The 19,222-nt window shown below is 48.3% G+C and overlaps 2 protein-coding genes across 2 annotated transcripts in view; one reads left to right on the forward strand and one right to left on the reverse strand.

Annotated features, from left to right (window-relative positions):
* The window catches only part of SUSD5 (sushi domain containing 5), a 36,849-nt gene extending 21,925 nt beyond the window's left edge, over window positions 1–14,924 (forward strand). The window contains exons 4-5 of the mRNA XM_008156890.3: window positions 651–839; window positions 13,621–14,924. Of these exons, the coding sequence (XP_008155112.3) occupies window positions 651–839; window positions 13,621–14,924 (1,493 nt within the window). The remainder of the gene's footprint in view (window positions 1–650; window positions 840–13,620) is intronic.
* The window catches only part of CRTAP (cartilage associated protein), a 209,038-nt gene that overhangs the window by 168,380 nt on the left and 21,436 nt on the right, over window positions 1–19,222 (reverse strand). The gene's annotated exons all lie outside the window — the stretch shown is intronic.

The following is a 19,222-nucleotide window of genomic DNA, read 5'->3' on the forward strand; positions in this document are numbered from 1 at the left end:
ATCAGGGCTGAGGTTGGAGGACGAGAGAGTACCCTATAGTCTGTAACATTTTAGCTTTTGACAAGGAGAACCTACTCACTTACGTAAATAAGGCCAAAAAGGGGAGCTTGGCCCTCGCCAGTTTGGCTCCATGGACAGAGCGTCGGCCTGCGGACTGAAAGGTCCAGGGTTCAATTCTGGTCAAGGGCACATGCCTGGGTTGTGGTCTCGATCCCCATTGTGGGGCGTGCAGGAGGCAGCCGATCAATGATTCTCTCTCATCATTGATGTTTCTCTCTCTCTCCCTCTCCCTTCCTCTCTGAAGTCAATAAAAAAAGGGTGTGTGTTGGGGGGCGCTTGCTGGTCTCGGGTTCCTCCTTTTCAAGGGGACATTACAGGGGAATGTTGCCTGTAATAGTAAAATACATATATGTGTTACTGAGAACATACCTATTTTAAAAGCACAATTATTCATTCAACAAATATTTTTGAGTGCCTCGTCTGTGCCAGGCTTTCTGCCAGGCCCTGGGATGCCAGAATGTAGGGGAACCAGCCCCCCCCCTCCCCCGTGATCCCAGGGAGGGGGAGAGTTGTCTTTTAAGTTTGTTTTCTCCCAAGCTGCACAAGGTCTGCATAGTTTGGGGACGCTAACGGTGATTCCTCCTCCGCAGAGAAGCCGTGTGGAGACCCGCCTTCGTTCCCACACACCATCCTGCAGGGACGCACGGGCCTGGAGATGGGGGACGAGCTGCTGTACGTGTGCGCCCCGGGCCACGTCACGGGCCACCGCGAGAGCGCCTTCACCTTGCTGTGTAACAGCTGTGGGGAGTGGTACGGCCTGGTGCAGGCCTGCGGGAAAGGTAAGCGCCTGGGGCCGGGCCTCCACCTGCCCTGACGTGGCGAGCAGAGCACGTTCAGACCGCTCCCCTGAGTTCGGGACCTGGGGGCATGGCCCCGGGGGTGTTCCTGCAGCATCTCCAGCGCAGGGTAGCCACACCTGAGCTCCTCATCTTCGGTGCCGGGGGTAACAGGGAATAAAGCCCTCTCTTCTTCCATACGGACAGGGTTGACCTTGGGTTGACTTTCTCGCTTATTTTCCCTGGGAACCCGATCAGATGGGATGCCAGCTGGGATTCCAAGTAACAACCTTATGGTAAACTGAGGCCTGATGGGAGGACCGGGTCGGGAGGACTGTCATGAATGCAGGAGAGGTGCCCCGGCTGTGGCTTCCCTGAGTGCGGTGGCTCTTGGCACGGGGTGTGACCTTGTGGGGACCCTGACAAGAGCTACTGGCTCTGTGGGGCACGGGGTTTGGAAACCATGCGTGCAGGGCCTATTCCCTGGCCCTGGAGCAGTCACAGGGGTGCCAGGGGTGGAGCCGGGAGAATCCCTCCAGGACAGCTGTGTGGACTGCCCCCCATGACAAGAATTGCCTGCCGCTGTCCTTCAGCCTTGGGCTACTACCTGGCCCATAGGCTGTGGCAGCCATGTGAGTCCAAATATTTAGGTAAGACTAAAAAGGCTTCTGATGGGCATTGAACTTCCAAAACCTGATCAGATTGATTTGAATTGGTTATTCACATAATGTAGGGTTTCTTTTTTACATAAAACCTTCTTAATGAATGAGTTGCCAATATTCTCTCCCATGGCTTTTGCCTCTGGAGTGTCTCTTAATGAATATATTTTTTAAAATGTACTTTATTGATTTTTTACAGAGAGGAAGGGAGAGGGATAGAGAGTTAGGAAACATCGATGAGAGAGAAACATCGATCAGCTGCCTCCTGCACACCTCCTATTGGGGATGTGCCCGCAACCAAGGTACATGCCCTTGACCGGAATCGAACCTGGGACCTTTCAGTCCGCAGGCTGACGCTCTATCCACTGAGCCAAACCGGTTAGGGCAATTTTTAAATTATTATTGTCTACTTTGCTACTTCTCATATTTTCTGTGGACCATTACATTTTTTTTCCTAGTCATTGGCAGACTGATACTTTAGTAAAATGAAATAATAAAAATGAAATAATATAAAATTAAATTAAACAAAGATATTCAAAATACGAGCTCAATTTTTTGCTTAAATTAAAAGAATAAAACTTGCCTGTCATGTTGTTTAAAAAAAGCCTCTAGAAGCTTCCTCTCGGTGTACCTACTTGCCTTGTTGCGTACCGGTAACAAAAGGATACCGACTGGGACAAGTTCTAGAAGCATGAGTTGAGCCATCTTCTAGCACTTTCCTTTGTGGCAGGCAGGAGCTCCTCGTCAGCTCTGATCCTTCACCTGTGTCAGAAAACCAGGCAGCAGGCCCAGCCCCAGTTCCTGTTTGTTGCATCACCTCAAAGTGCACCCATCCTCACCCCAAGATGGCTCATGAGCTGGCTTTCTTCTGGTCAGGCACCGAGGCCACACCATCCCTGAGCCACACCTTCCAGCCAAATGACATGTTTACTGGCCCCAGCAGAGCGAGAACTAAATGCGGGTTTTGTGTGTCTGAAATGGTGTTTATTTTCTCACTGCAAAGCGGAGTTGTTAGAGCTTTCAGCTGCTGGGCAGGAATCTTGGTTTCTACACTTGGCTGAGTATACAGACCGTTACAGTTTTCAAAACTCTGTAGGTTTAACAGTTAATGTCTTCGTGTCATTATAAGAAGTGTGTGTGTGTGTGTGTGTGTGTGTGTGTGTGTGTGTGTGTGACAAGAATATCATCACCAGGTATTTCACTCCACTTTACATGCATTTTTCCAGGGAACATCACCTTGTTTGATTAGGGAACTGTTTGAAATTGGAGAAAAGTCACCTTGGGGGAGTGGGTCAAACAAGGGCTTTGCAGTTGGACTCACCTGGGTTTGGATGACAACATTCCTGGTACCGGCCGATTGGCTGTTCCTTCATTCACTCACCCTACATCCCTTCGCTGGGCGGAGTCCTCGTTGCTGTGTATGCAAAGTTGGGCAAGAGTGCCCCAACCCTAAAGAAAACTCTAGCAACCGGCTGCCTCAAAGGAGACAGAAAAGCAGCAGATGATGAAGTAGAAGGATGGGGAGGGGTCGCAGAAGGCAACATTTTTTAAAAATATATTTTTATTGATTTTTTTTTACAGAGAGAGAGTTAGAAACATCGATGAGAGAGAAACATCAATCAGCTGCCTCCTGCACACCCCCTACTAGGGACGTGCCTGCAACCAAGGTACACGCCCCTGACCAGAATCGAACCTGGGACCCTTGAGTCCGCAGGCCGACGCTCTATCCACTGAGCCAAACTGGTTAGGGCAACATTTTTAAAGGAAGTGTGTGTTGGCAGGCGGAAGAAGTGCTCAGCCATCTTAGGCTTCACAGAGAGGGTCCAGGCGGCCTCGTACTTTCAGTGAGTGTATGGGGAGCGGGCCGCACTGCAGTGAGTACGGGAACCAGGTAGAGTAGGGAAGACAGCCAAGGGCAGACAACCCACTCTGGAACGTCTGCTGTCCGTGAAGAGAACTAGGAAAGAGACAAATATTACACCTGGAAGAGGACCGAGGGCCCCAAGAGGTCGTGGGAGTTTGTTTTGTTCCCTTTATAAGAGGAGAGAGACTTAAGGTTATTTCAATGACAATGGGAAGGCTTGGAAGCGAAGGGGACCCTGAACAATTTCCTTGACTTCCCGGAGCCTTAATGTGCGCATATGAAAACATGGATACTGTGTTCCACCTAGAGCCACCCCCAGGGGCTTCCTGCAAGTACATCACTTAGAACAGGACCTGGGAACTGGCGTGGGCTCAATGAATGTTCGTTCTTTCACTCTCATGCTGACCATGGAGCGTGCACTGACCTGGGAGAGGGGACGTGGGCAGGACACCAACAGCGTCCACTACAGTGGAGAACTGAGTTGCTCCATCAGTTCCGTGGAGCACGGGGTTTACAAAAATCCATTCGTCAGGTGGAGCCTGCCTGAGTGAGCTTGCTGAAATTTAGACTTCAATAATGATGAGCGGGATTGAACCCATAGGGGCACCCACACCTGGGTGGTGGTTGAGTGGATTGTGGAGGAGGGGCCTCAGCCACACAGCGCGGGCTTGTATGTCCACCACAACATCACGGTCCAGCCTCAGGTGGGACTTTTTTAGCCTTGACCATTAACCTAAGTGGCTGAGGACTTACTTAACCGCCAACTTCTCCCCTTTCTGGGTTAGTATTTCTCTAGCTTCGGTTCCTAGAGTCTGAGTCTGATTCTAGCCATTTAGTTTTCCATTCTCCGGTCCAAATCCATGCATCGTCTTGATGTCCACGCCCAGGTGGGCAGCACAGAATGTCTGTCGTACCTCTCCAGTGTTCTCAGTATCTAACTAGAATGGGTTGCTGCTCTAATTACAGAAAACATCGGATGCTTTGCTCCTGAAGCGTGGATGCAGCAGGCTTCCACGCTGTGTGTGGATTTCTTTGGGCGTCTTACTATTGCCGAGTTCCATGTCCACCTGCAAGGCCGCGTTTTCTCTCTGGCTGCGTGCACCCTAAGACGAGTCTCTGATCTCCCAGCATCCCAAGTGGCCACATAATCTCAGCCTCAGTGCCCACAGGAGTCCCACTTGCAACCTTCCTAAGGACCTGGCGTGGTCCCGTGGCATCCTGACTACCCCCGGGGCCACCCTCCTGGCCTCATGTGGATTCAACACTCCTGCTCTCTCCTGAACTCAGGGGTCCCGTGGCCTCTGCCCCGCGCCGGCGGGGAGGCTCTGTATCCCGTCTTAGTGGTTGGGGTGGGAGAGAACAGGAGCATAAGACAGACAGCCCAGGAGTCAGAGACTCATAGGCTCTTCCTCTGTGATCTGCTCTGTTCTTTCTTCAAAACTCGCCCTGACGAAGGCTCCGAAAGGCCTTTAAGATCTTCCACCCCAAACCCCATGGCTTCTGTTTGCACTTCCTAGTCTGTAATGTCAGGAAAGTGAGTGACACCTCACCCGACCCGCCCCACTGCCGCTGAGCTCAACAGCAAATAGGTCTGTCGCAGCTGTAGAAACGGGGCACCTTCCCCAGTGAGGCCCCGAGAAAAGAGTGGCCGTCAACCAGGCCAGACGCGCCGGGCCATCTCTGTCCTGGGACTTTGCTGTTCCGTTCTTGAACAGCTCTGTTGAGGCGTAATCGGCACCCCGTGGACTGTACCCATTTAAAGTATAGAAGTCTCTGACGCCAAAACCGGTTTGGCTCAGTGGATAGAGCGTTGGCCTGCGGACTGAAGGGTCCCAGGTTCGATTCCGGTCAAGGGCATGTACCTTGGTTGCGGGCACATCCCCAGTAGGGGGTGTGCAGGAGGCAGCTGATTGATGTTTCTCTCTCATCGATGTTTCTAGCTTTCTATCCCTCTCCCTTCCTCTCTGTGAAAAATCAATAAAATATATTTTAAAGTATAGAAGTCTCTGAGCTGTCACAGGTGTGTAACCCAGGGAACCACCACCACAGCCACAACACAGACCATCCCCACCCTCCCCGGGCCTCCTGTGCCCCTTTCTAGGAGAGGAGCCTTACACAGCTGACTTCTCCTTTAATCTTCACAAGTAGAAACGGCTTGTTCCAAGGTACAGATGGGGAAACTGAGGCACGGGACGGTTCCGTGATTTGCCTGCGTCACACAGCCAGAGAGAAGCAGACACAAGACAGAAAGCCAGGCAGGCCTCACTCCAACATCTGCATCGGGTCTGTGCTTCCGCCGGGGGCGTCTACACCTCGGCTCGCCCTGCACACGGGTTGTTCCCTCAGAGAGTTCCTCTGCTTTTTCTGTCATTTCTAAAGCTTTCCTTTTGTTTCCTTAAATTACCTCCCGTTTCTGTTTTTCTTCATCTCTTGGACTTGACTTCCTTTACAGAATAAGACATGAGACTGGAGCCGAATTCAGACTTTCCTTGTCAATATTGCCATATTTGTTCAGAGCTTCATCGAGCCAGTGGTTATTTCTGGCTTGTCTGGTTGTCTTTTTCAAAATTACTATTTTTAAAGGCTGTGTAGCCAAGACCGGAGAGAGAGAAAAAAAAAGAAGGTCCGTGTGGGCTTCCAGCTATGCAACAGCATGAGAAAAGATGATGGCCCCAGGAGCCTGCCAGGCTTCTGGCTCCGGCCTTGTGTACTTCACCCCTGACCCTGGAACGCCCGGATAAACAACGCACAAGTGAGCCTTCTCCCCTCTCCCCCGAGCTCTATCTCTCTGTGGTCCTCTGTTTTCCTAAAGGTAGAAACACACAGGGAGTGGCCTGGTTTTTGCCAAGAGAACCCACGAAGTTTACATTTCCTGGACCTGTTGGTCTAACTCACAAGGCCCCGTGTTGTGTTCTCACAGGTTTCAGGGAGAGAGAGAGGAGGGGGGGGAGGGCTGGAAGGATGGCTGGAGGATTAAGGAGAGTGGGGACCCAGGAAAGCCAGGGGAGCGGAGAGAAAAAGCACCTCAGCTGGCCAGGAGCTGGGCTCCTGCTTCTGGTGGATGGAGTTCCATTGTTGGTTGAAATTCAGTGAGTCACAAACTTGACTGTCACTCAGGAGGAGAAAAACAGGCTTGGGACACTTTTTCATGAGCAGACTATTTCTAAACACTCGGTGTCCTTGTCTTCATTTGAGGTTTGGGGAAAACTTGACACAGTGAGTGAGAACCTGTTTCTGAGCCAGAACCTTGACTTGTGAACCTGGGGAGATCAGAAGAGCTTAGCTCGGGGTCCAGGGCTGCCATCCAGAGATGCTTTTGGCTCAGGGAGCTGTGGAGGCAAAACTTTCAGGCAACAGACAGACAAACATACACACACCCTGAGCTCAGACTGACCGTAAGGGTCCAGGTCGAGGCAGGCCTCCCCATAGCCAGTGGGCTGACCTTCCCAGATTCTCAGCTCTAACCTTATACACTGAGTGGCCAGATTATTATGATCTCTGAACACATAATAATAATCTGGCCACTCAGTATATATATATATTAGAGGCTCAGTGCATGAATTCGTGCATGGGTGGGGTCTGGCCAGCCTGGCCAGGAGGAGGGAACATGAGCAGCTGGCCGGCCTGCCTGCTGGTCGAACTCCTGTTCGAGGGGACAATTTGCATATTAGCCTTTTATTTATAGGATATACACTGAGTGGCCAGATTGTTATGCGTTCAGAGATCATAATAATCTGGCCACTCAGTGTATGTTAGGCCAATGTTTCCTGCGTGAGGGAGGAAAATATGGCTCATGTCCTGCCTGTAGTCTCCAGGTACCTCTGACTCTGACATATTAAAGCTCATGGGATGGGTGGCATGCGAGAAGGAATTTAGCAAGCAGGGATTCTGTTCAAAACTAGAACTAAGGGGTCCTTTACTATTCTTTGCTACTATCACAAAGCAAATAATGCCCCGGCTGATGGACTCCCAGACTGAATCAAGCTGTATCAAAACTCCTGCACCTCTTCACTCACTCATTTATTCATTCAGCAGACAGGTCTGGAGTGTCTGTTACGTTCCAAGCACCAGGCTGTGTGCTGGGAACACAAGGCAGAGGGGCATGTCCTTGTTCTCAGAGTTCCCCGGGCAGGGGAGCTGGGCAGGTGTGCAGTGAGAGCAGGGTGGCGTGTCAAGTGCCAGGTCACTGCCAGCACAGATGGGTGCTGTCCCCATAGTTCCGGTGAGTAACACGTTCCTCCCAAATGAGACCATTTAAGATCTATGTGTCAAGCATCAAGGTCTAGTTTGGTATTACCCTGTCCGTGTAAAGGTAAGAAGTGTCTCTGAAATATTCTTAGCCAATTCTCATATCATAAATACCTTTCATTTTACCCATGGCAGCCCATTTCTAGTGGTTATCATCGTACTTATCAGGCCACTATGGTCACCAATAGAAAGCCATTTTAGATATTCAGGATGCTCATTAGCAAAGCAATGGTTTTGATCAAGATACAGGTAATAGCCCTGGCCAGTTTGGCTCAGTGGATAGAGTGTTGGCCTGCAGACTGAAAGGTTCCGGGTTTGATTCTTTTGGTCAGGGCACATGCCCAGGTTGTGGGCTTGATCCCCAGTAGAGGGCATGCAGGAGGCAGCCAATCGGTGATTCTCTCTCATCATTGATGTTTCTCTCTCTCTCTCTCCCTCTCCCTTCCTCTCTGAAATCAATAAAAACATATATTTTTTAAAAAGATACAGGTAATAGAAGCATTTGTAGTAGCCACATCTAGAGAGTGTGTTTCCTGGTGAAATGCTGTATGCTCCTCAATTTAAATTCTTATTTGGCAGCAACTGGTTTACAGCTTCATGGCAGTATCACACAGTGGATTCTTGAAACATTTCAAAGTACAAACATCCTAAGAAAAATGAATGCCTACTATCTTTATAATTGAATGACATCTTAACAAAGTATAATATTGTTGAATTTCCTTTCCTTCAAAGATTACAGACATTGTTCTTCTGTCTTCTATGGAATGCTGAGGAGAAATTATAGGCACGCCTGATTTAATTTTTGTTCTTGCTCATGATTTGCCTTTTCTGCCTGGTTATCAGTTAAATTATTCCTTTAAACTTGAGCATTCAGTAGCTAAATTCTGTGTCCGTTTTTACTGGAACATAGTGTGTGTTTTTTATCATTTGTCTAAATTTTTAAGAGTAACATAAATATAGAATTTTCAAAAATCGAAGGTTATAGAGCTCATCGAATTATCATATCATAAACACATCCAGATAAAAGAAATGGTAAAATAGGCCCCACTTTTAAAAATATATATTTTTATTGATTTCAGAGAGGAAGGGAGAGGGGGGGGAGAGATAGAAACATCAATGATGAGAGAGAATCACTGATCAGCTGCCTCCTGCACGCCCCCTACTGGGGATCGAGCCTGCAACCAGGGCATGTGCCCTTGACCAGAATCAAACCCGGCATCCTTCAGTCCACAGTCCGACGCTCTATCCACTGAGCCAAACTGGCTAGGGCAGGCCCCACTTCTTGAAGTCCAGAGCTACACAATCACATTACAAAAGGACTTAATGTGGGGGAGAGCGGAGAATTGTGGCCATTTTTTAAACCGGTCTATCACAACCAGTCAGAGAAAGCACATGAAACAATCCAACCACATTATCTTAAAGTCAAAGATTTAAGTCGTGGCTTTGAATCTCCATCTGGATTCAGGATGACTTGTCTATAAATACTGGTGAATCTTAGAGAAAAGTTTTGTCATAGTGGCTTTTTGTTTTATTTTTTGCTGTGCTTTTAAGAAAGGGAGGTGCTTCCATGCAAAACCGAATGTTTACTCAGCAGGATGGGTGAGAACTTGTGCACACCGAAGCTTTGCCACTCCACCTGACAGTCTCAAGGGCATGGGTTCTGTACCACAGGTTCCATGGGGACAGGGACTGTCTGTCCTATTCACCAGTGATCCCGAGCCCCAGCAGACACACAGTGGGCACTCAAGTGAGGTTTGTTGGAAGAGGGAGAAGATGAATGCAGTGCTTGGGATGGTGGTGGCACAGAGAACGAGTGATGGTGATGGCACAGATGGTGAATGGTGATGGCACAGAGGCAGTGACACACAGTGAGTGCACAGGAGGGCAGCCTGACCGAGCCCAGGGGCCCGCATTTGAATTCTATGAGACCTAAGAACGGTCCAGCCATCTGCGGTGGCTTTTGTCTGGGGGTTGTGAACAGGACATCATGGGGTGAAGGGGTTTCCTAAAATGATAACTGGGCTTTTTTTGAGCATAAAACATACATGCATTTTACATTTATCAGAGGTGTTTGCTCTTTAGCCACTGTTTCTTTTTTGACTGAGGACACAAGTAAAGTGAACGGGCTTAAATTCCAGGAGCAGATTAGAAAGGATTTTAAATGTTGATTATAACTCTGCAAGTCATCAAATAAGCACCATGGAGTCTTATTAGTGTAAGGAACCTGACAAGCTCAGTGACCAGAAGTAACCAACCACACAGGATGTTCTGATCATAAATCCCTAACTGGGCAGGTCATGGCGGGCAGTCCCTCCCAGGCCCACAGCTTCCTTAGCAAAAGTCAGTCTTGCCCTGAAGTGAGCCCTGTACATATTTCTTATGCATCGAGGATAACATACCTTTGAAATGACAGAGTGGTTTTCTTCTCTAGACCCCTCAGGGCACAAGAGCAGGCACCAGAGCACAGAACCCCTCACTGCTATCTTGTCCCCCCGCATACTATCTCTACGTGCAGTGACTGTTAATTATTAACTAAGGGTGCGCTTCTCCATTTCACTTCTTATCCATTTCTAGAAATTTCCCTGCTGTGCATTCTCCAGCCTCCTTAATCTGCCACCGATGGATTCCATGTAACCCTCTCTAAGCCTTCTCCTCTGATTCTAAAGTGTAAAATAAGCTGCAAAACTGCCATTCTCCGGGCCATCTTCTCAGCCTGTTGAGATGTTGCTTCCGGGCATGCCCTCAAAATTTTGGCTCCGATAGCCCCTGGTGAAACTTTTCTATAGGTCTGGACATTCTTTTGCTGACATTTGAAATAAGCCAAATGCCCACGAATCCGGTCCCCGAGCCGGGGAACGTGCCACACGACGCCTCAGCATTCCCCCCAGACCTTGGTTCCAGAGCCCTTTACACTCTCTGCTTCCCAAGGTGCAAAGTGAAGTGGGAAAAACTAAGACCTGTTTCTGCCCACAGAACACTTCTGCCACCAAACATGTGCATCTGAGGGGGAAGGTTGGGGTCTCACACTAACAACCAGTTCTCCGAGTCTCCCGACAGTAGCCGGGTGTCCTACAACTGAATTGAATTCTAACACTCACTACCTAGAGTTAGTGCCAACCCCACGGGTTAAGCGCTCAGTCCCACAAAACTGCCCCCACCCCCCGACCCTGCTCCCCTCAACTTCAGACATCAACTGCAAGTCCGGGGCCTCCCATATTGCTGACTGACTGGCTCTAAATTGCGGGTTCTCACCACCCCCTCCTCAGGCTCCATAATTTGCTAGCATGGCTCACAGAACAATGACCAGCTTATTAGAAAGGATACAGAGGAAGAGGTGCACAGGGAGAGTTCTGGAAGGATCCGGAGCACAGGAGCTCCTGTCCCTGTGAAGCTGGGGTGAGTCACCCTCCTGGCACATGGATGCATTCACCAACCTGGAGCTCTCCCAACCCTGTGGTTTCTGGGTTTCCATGGAAGTTTCATTACATAGGCATGATGGATGAAATCGCGGCCATTGGCAGTGAGCGCAGTCTCCAGCTCCTCCCTACTTCCTCCTCCCTCCTCCCCGGAGGTTAGGGAATGGGGGCTGATGGTTCCAACCCTCTCATCACATGGTTGGTTCCTCTGACAACCAGCCCCCCACCATCCTGAAGCTATCGAGGGGCCCACTAAGTCACCTCATTACCATAAACTCCTCTATGGTGAAGAAGCTTGTTATGAATAACAAAAGGTGTGCTTATCACTCTTATCCCTCAGGAAATTCCAAGGGTTTTAGGGGCCCTCATGCCAGGAACCAGGGGCAAAGACACATCTATGTTTCTTATATCCCAATATCCTAGGGAGGGTTTCTGTTGTAATAGTTACGTGTGTCTTCCTGTAGAACTTGACCTGTAAAGACCACGGAGAATGGGAAAGCCCAGCAGGCTGCTCTCTTCTGAGGACACAGCGTCCTGAGCCTTCCTGAGCCACTGGCCTCACTTTCGGGGCCTCCTGACTGTGGGGCCTCCGTTCATGCCTCCTCAGGGGATTCAGAAGACTTCACAGCGTAGTCTTAAAAGAGCAAATCAAAAGGCACATTTTTACTTAGTTATAACATACACATTACAAGGGAATGATCAATAACTTACCAGAAAAGAAACAAGGAATGTTAGCCACCACCCAGGTCAAGAAGTAGAACGAACGCTGCCAGTAACCCCAAAGCCCTGCTTATGCCCAGACTCAGCCATCACCCCTCTCTCCTATACCACCATCCTGACTTTTAACATCATAGAGTAGTTTTGTCTGTTTTTGAACTTTATGTAAATAGAATCACCCAGAGTGTGTTCTTTTGTGCCCGGCTTCTTCTGTTCAACATTGCGGCTGAGAGAGTCATCCGTGTCCTTGTCGGCGTGGTGGTTGGTTCATGTTCATTGTGTGAATAAAGAGTGGGGCAGCCCTAGCTGGTTTGGCTCAATGGATAGAGCGTCGGCCTGCGGACTGAGGGGTCCCGGGTTTGATTCCGGCCAAGGGCATATGCCTGGGTTGTGGGCTTGATCCCCTGGTGGGGAGCGTGCAGGAGGCAGCCGATCAATGATTCTCTCTCATCGTTGATGTTTCTGTCACTCTCTCCCTCTTCCTTCCTCTCTAAGGTCAATAAAATACATTTTTTTTTTTAAAAGAGTGGGGCAAAAGTAGGTTTGCAGTGGTGAGTATGCAAAACAGAGTTTTGTATTCTTGTATTAGTTTCCATACAAACAACTGCAAACCTACTTTTGCCCCACCCTTCTACAACGGTGTATGTGTCAGTTCTGGAGCTGGTGGACATTTGAATTGTTCCCAGGTTTGGGTTATCATGCACATTCTGGTGCCTGTCTCTCGGCACCCATGTGCACACATTGCTGTTGAGTGTATATTCAGTAGTGGAATTGCTGTGCCACAGAGCACACACATGTTCAGTTTCAGCAGCCCAGTTTTCCGTAACAGTTGTTCCAATTCCCCCTCCCACCGACGGTGCTGCACATCCTTGTCAGCCTGCTGAATTTTGGCCATTCTGGGGCTATGTAATGGTATCTCATCATGGCTGTAATTAGCATTTCTCTATTACGATTGGGGTTCAGCGTCTTTACATGTTTAACATCTGTTTAGATTTCTTTTTTGTGCCAATTCAAGTATCTTGCCAACGTTGCGAAGGTTTCTGTGTCCATTTATTACAGGTGTGTAGGAGCTCTTTATACATTCTGGATACGAACCTTTGAGGATTATATGTATTGCAAATATCTTCAACTCTGTGGCTTGCCCTTTGACTGCCTTCCTGGTGGCTTTGATGAACAAGAAGTTCATAATGTTAATGTAATCCTGTTATCAATTTTTGGGCCAATACCACAGTCCTAAAAAGTACTCCAGTTTTATAGTAAACCTGGAGACCTTGTAGTGTACCTCCTCCAGCTTTTCTCTTCTTTTTCAAGAATACCTTGTCTACTCTTGGCCTTTTGCATTTCCATAAATTTTAATATCAGCTTGTCAGTGTCTCAGATTTATTAGGATTGTGTTAAATCTAGACAGATCAATTTGGACAGACTTGGTAACACTTTGAGCCTTCCATTCCATGAACATGGTCCATCCCCTCATTTATTTAGGTCTTCTTTAATTTTGCTCAGCGATATCTTGTGCCATTAGAAATATTGCACATCTTTTGTTAGATTTATTCCTAGGTGTTTGATTTTCTTTTTTTTAACGCTATGGCAAGTGGCATCTTTTTACATTTTTGTTTTCTGTTTATTAATGGTATATAGAAGTACAACTGATATTTTATATGGACTATAGACACAGTGTTCTTGATAAAGTCACATACTAATTGTAACAGCTTTTATATGTAGATTCTTTGGGTTAATCTGTCGTACACAGTCATATCATCTGTGAGTGACAGTTTTATTTCATCTGTTTCAGTCCCTATCCTTTCTAGTCCCCTTTCTCGTGTTCTACTCGGGCTCTGTGACCTTGGACCTAACACAGTTTTCCCTCCCTTTCCTTCCAGATCAGGCTGAGGCACATATTGACTATGAAGATAATTTCCCTGATGACAGGTCTGTGTCATTCCGAGAGCTCATGGAGGATTCCCGGACAGAGGCCGAGGAGGACAGGGGTCAAGGAGAAGCCCCTGAGGAGGCCCCAAAACAGGACCGTCTGGTCTCCATTTCTGCGGGGAGAGAAAACATAGCCCAGGACACAGCCTTTGTGCCAACGACAGGCTTGCCCAGCGCGGGGAGCAGCGTTCCCACAGGCCTGCCAGGATCGGTACTGAAAGGGAAGTACTTGTTCTGGCTTCCTGCTCAGACCTTCCACAAGCTTGAGCTGGAAAAGGAGATGGATGATGACACCAAAAAGCAGCTTCCTGCTGGAGACAACCAGAGTGGCATAACGTTGGCCCCAGGTGAACCTGAAACCAAGGTGACCTATAGCAGCACTGGTGGAGCCTCGGGGCCATATGTAGGCAGGAATGATAGCAAGGCAGGGGACCCGATGGTGAGCAGCAGCGACGAGTCCTGGTTAGACGGCTACCCTGTGACCGATGGGGCTTGGAGGAAGACAGAGGCAGAAGAGGAGGAAGTGGAAGAAGATGGGGACAAGGGGGATGGGTCAGTAGGGCTGGAAGAATGTGCTGTATTTACTTCCCATCAGCCTGTTCTTGTGGAGGTTAATAAGCCCAGGAGTACCACCCTCACACCGAATGAGGACACGACCCACAGTTCAGTTCTTCCATCTCAAACGCTAGATGCCGAAGCTTCTGTTCTCAGACCCAAGAGTGTGTCTGAAACCGAGGGTCCCAGTAAGGGAGATGGTGGCTTGACCAGGTACCAGTCGACTGTCCCTTGGAGGTTTGCCATAGAGAGGTCTCCTGTGGCCACCTCACCCTATGACCTCACCAGCTCTACCCTGGAGACAGTAACATCTGCTGTCCCAAAGACGCCCAACCACATTCCCTCAACTACCATGGCAGCCACCCCGGTTGCCATGGAAACCACGGCTCCCGAGGTCCAGGATAACTTCCCATACCTGCTGTCAGAGGACTTCTTGGGACAGGAAGGCCCTGGTCCAGGTGCAGCTGAGGAGCTCCTTCCAACCATGGAGCCATGTGTAGGAGACGAGTGTCCCAGCTTCAGCAGAGGCCCCATCATCGCCACGATCGTCACCGTCCTGTGCCTGCTGCTGCTCCTGGCAGGCGTGGCGGCCGTGTGGGGCTACCGCAGGTGCCAGCACAAGAGCTCCGTGTACAAGCTGAACGTCGGCCAGCGGCAGGCTCGGCACTACCACCAGCAGATCGAGATGGAGAAGGTCTAGCCACCTTCAGCGTGGGCGCTCCCAAAGCCACCTGGTAGGAAAACGAACGGTGCCACCTCACATTGGTAAACACCAATCGTGCACTAGAGCGTGGAACAGGTGGACTAGGGCTTGCCTTTTGCTCTCAGGTCTTTGTTTTCCAGGCTGAGAAGTATCTCTGAGGTACCTGGCAGGACAGCTTCGATGGTGTCATCACACACGTCGGTATCTCCTCAGCCATCTGCCCTGGAATGAATCGCACTCATCCCCAGACCTGGGCTGGGGTCCCCAATTCCACCACGAGATCAAAACTCACTTCCTGCTTCATCATACTGTTGTCTTCAAGAAACAAAATGGCTGCCTCCGTGACCTGGAAATTTTGCAATAGGCATAATAAATGGACTATTTGAGAGCAGTGTCACTTAGGATACAGATATTTAAGGGTTGGGAATGGGGTATAGAAGAATAATGGATTATTTCCTTTTAATGTGATGTTGCTGAGGGCAAATGAGCTAAGAACCAGGACATAGTCTGGAAGATCTGAGACTTTTGTTTGTTGAAATTGGAGAGAATTAAGACTGATATTTTGTTGGAGACGGGGAGGGGGAAGGTGGGGAGTGGCCGGACACACATCCGTGTCTATTCCCTCCATTCTGTGGGACGGCCCATCGTGTTTTAAAAAATAAGTTCAGCTTTGTACCGGTAAGCACTATTTCCTCTCGGAAATGGCATAGTTGTCCTTGACCGCTCTGTGCCTAGGAATGTCTTAGAATTTTTGCCAGGACTAACAGAGCTCCGTCCTTGGTTTCCTCTCTCCGGATTAGCCATTTCTCTGAACTCCAGTAAAAGGGAGTGACATGGGAGGGGAGAAAAGTTTTAAGAGGGCTAAGGACTAGGATATCCGGTGTGGATACCTACTTGATGGAGAAACAGAGGAACTGAAAATGTGAAATGACCTGTGCCCATCTGTTCTTCACTCTGTTGTGACAATCGTGAGCTCCATGGAAACAGCATGAGCCCAGGATGGATTCATCTGGCTGTAGAGCCGCCCGTTTCATAGCGTCCAGATCATCTTATGGTGGCTCAGCAAGAACTGTTTATGACGGCGGTTCTCAGAGCATGGTCCTCGGACCAGAGGCATCAGCTTCTCCTGGAATCATGCTGGAGCTGCAAATTTTCTGGTGCCAGCCCAGACTCAGGAAGCGGAAACCCTGTGGGTAGGCCTGGCTCTATGTTTTAACTAGCCCTCCGGCGATTTAAATGCAACTCAAGTTTGAGAACCGTTTGGTTTATGATGAGCTTTGAGGTGCACTGAAGCCCAGAGGCCAGAAGATGAATCACACCTGTGGTTTGTCTTGCACGGAAGTCAACATGTGACTGAGGCAGCGTCCGAAGCTCCTGCAATACCATCTCCAGCGGCTTCCTGGTATTGGCACAGAAACAAAACACATCACACTTTTCTAATACGAATCACCTTCTTAGAAATCGTTCTCACTGGTAGAAAGTGATGAAGGCATACCTGTATTTTGAGACTCTAAGAGTCCAAGTGTTTTTGTGTGTCGTAAGAGGGATCCTGAACTGCTTTACAAGTGAAAAGTTGGTGGTGGTATTGTACCTGAGGATAAAAAGAATTCTTGCAACGTGTTTTCTACCCTGCCACCTCTTTTCGGCACAAGCTTTGGAAAAATAATAGTCTAAGTGGCTATAAAGGCAGCACGGCAAAATGAAAGACCTTCATCTCCACATTGGGCAAAACCAAGACCTGAAGGGACCAAATGGAATGCCTACCTATGTGTCAGATGAAACCTAGAACAATAGGAACGAAATGCCTTCTGCATGTAGCCAAAGCAAAACACAACAGAATAAAAGCCAGAGACTGTATATATTTATAAATTAGATTCTTTTCTAATCTATTACAAGATAGCTTTTCTATGTTTAACTATGTAAAATAACCTCCGTCTCAGCATTGGGATTGTGTTATCCAACTATATGTAATAATCCAAGAACGTTCACGTAACACCAACCCCAAAATGGGTCATATTAATACAGGTGTATTAATACATTTATTACAAATATATTAATACACGTAGGTGTATTATTTTCTAGACACGAACTGCAGAATAAGCCCAACACATAAGTGTTTAGGTTTCCATTGATTTGGTGTCATCTAAAATTAATGCTAGAGGATCTAAAAAGCATGTAGAAAGCGAATGATTAAAACGCTGTCATTATTGCATGTTTTGAGACTAGTAAATGTCTTAATGTTCATGAAAATTGGGGGAGGGGTTCGATTAACACAAAGCTTCTGCGATATTTAAAATAAATAAATATTTCCCTAAATAGTTGTTTAATGTATTTTATATCTAGGTTACATTCACAATGGCTTAAAAAAAAAAAAAAAGATTAGCTTGAAAATAATGTCTTAATACTTGCTGTGTCAAAGCTACCTCTCTAAGCCTAGCTCTCCCTGCAGCAGGATTTCAGGGGAGTCTGCAGAGCTCCTGCCCCCTCCTCGCATCCTCCTCCCTCTTCCTCACCCAACCAGAGATTACTCACCTCTCTCACAGGCTTTGCTTCAGGGGATCCAGACCTAAGACATCTGTCAACGCGCAAAGTCTTATTCCCATGTCGCCACTCCTCAATCCAAACTTTCCCACTGTGTCCTCTACAGTTCTTGGGCCGACATCAATAAAATCTGTGTCTGCCACCGCTTCTTCTAGAAGCGGGTGTTGGAACTCCCGCTGCCGTGGGTCTGCTCTTGCACTGGCTGGCTCCTCACTCTTTCCACTGCCTCCTTCTCCTCCCTCCTTTCTCCTTGCCTGGCCTTTAGAGACAGGCATGGGCCGTGGCGGCTGTTGGCAGTCAGGCCTGAAGGTGTTTTCGGTCCTTTGTGTGCAATAGTGACTATTCTGTCACTTCTCAGACCTTGGCAGGGAGGGAACAACTCATCAGACCCAAAGCAAGGCCTGGATTCAAAATATTTTTCCTGCCGAGGCCGGTTTGGCTCAGTGGATAGAGTGTCGGCCTGCGGACCAAAGGGTCCTGGGTTTGATTCCGGTCAGGGGCATGTACCTCGGTTGCTGGGCCCTGGTCGGGGCGTGTGCAGAAGGCAACCAATCATTGTGTTTCTCTCACATCGATATTTCTCTCGGTCTTTCCCTCTCTCTAAAAATCAATTTAAAAAAAAAAAAGCTTTTCCTAATGTGACCCCAGGTCTCTGAAAGAGAACCTTCCTTGGGAGAGTGAACCTCTAGCTCCTGAAAGGCCCCGGGCCTGCTCATGGCTAATCAGGACCACTTGCTGGAGAGATCTGACAGTCCTTGGGGAAAGGGCTCTGCTTTGCTAAGTCAATGTCAGAAATCTCACGGGCCTGGGAAAACAAGAGCTCATTAGAACAGGCAGCCCAGAATGACTGGGTGTGGTTACAGTCTCATCCATTGGATAGAGAATGAAAACTGTAAAGAATACGCAAAATAAGACATATAATGTGATTTTAAAAAATCATCACTGTTTTTAATAATTTTCTAGGCTCTAACTTTCTCACAAGAGCGAGATTGTCTAAACTGCCCTTCCCAAGGGCAGTGGGATGGAAAGACATCAGCAACCTTCATAGTTTGGCCTACCGACCGCCACCCTCAAGTGGGCAGTGAAGCTCTGTGGTTGCTCCTGGACCTGTTTGCCACATTTTTCTTTCTTTCTTTTCCTTTTTTTCTTTCTTTCTTTCTTTCTTTCTTTCTTTCTTTTTTTTCAGAGAGGAAGAGAGAGAATGAAGGGAGAGAATCATTGATTAGCTGCCTCTTGCATGCCCCACATTGGGGATCGAGCCTGCAATCCTAGCATGTGCCCTGACTGGGAATCAAACCATGACCTCCTGGCTCACAGGTCAATGCTCAACCACTGAGGGATGCTGGCCAGGCCCCATTTCTTTGTTTTTTTAAAAAAATATATTTTATTGATTTTTTTACAGAGAGGAAGGGAGAGGGATAGAGTTAGAAACATTGATGAGAAACATCAATCAGCTACCTCCTGCACATCCCCCACCCCCTACTGGGGATGTGCCTGCAACCAAGGTACATGCCCTTGACCGGAATTGAACCTGGGACCCTTGAGTCCGCAGGCTGATGGTCTATCCACTGAGCCAAACCGGTTAGGGCGAGGCCCCATTTCTTAATTTCTTTTCTGGTAAAATGAGGCACCAGTATGTTACCCTACCAGCTGCAAGGAGGTAGCGAGCCAATTCATTCCTTCATCAAGCCCCAAAGCCAGATCTGTGTGGGGCGATGTTAGGAGCGAAGGTCTGGTGGCTCACAGGCCGGCCC

Source organism: Eptesicus fuscus, chromosome 18 (assembly GCF_027574615.1).
Source record: "Eptesicus fuscus isolate TK198812 chromosome 18, DD_ASM_mEF_20220401, whole genome shotgun sequence".
NCBI lineage: Eukaryota > Metazoa > Chordata > Mammalia > Chiroptera > Vespertilionidae > Eptesicus > Eptesicus fuscus.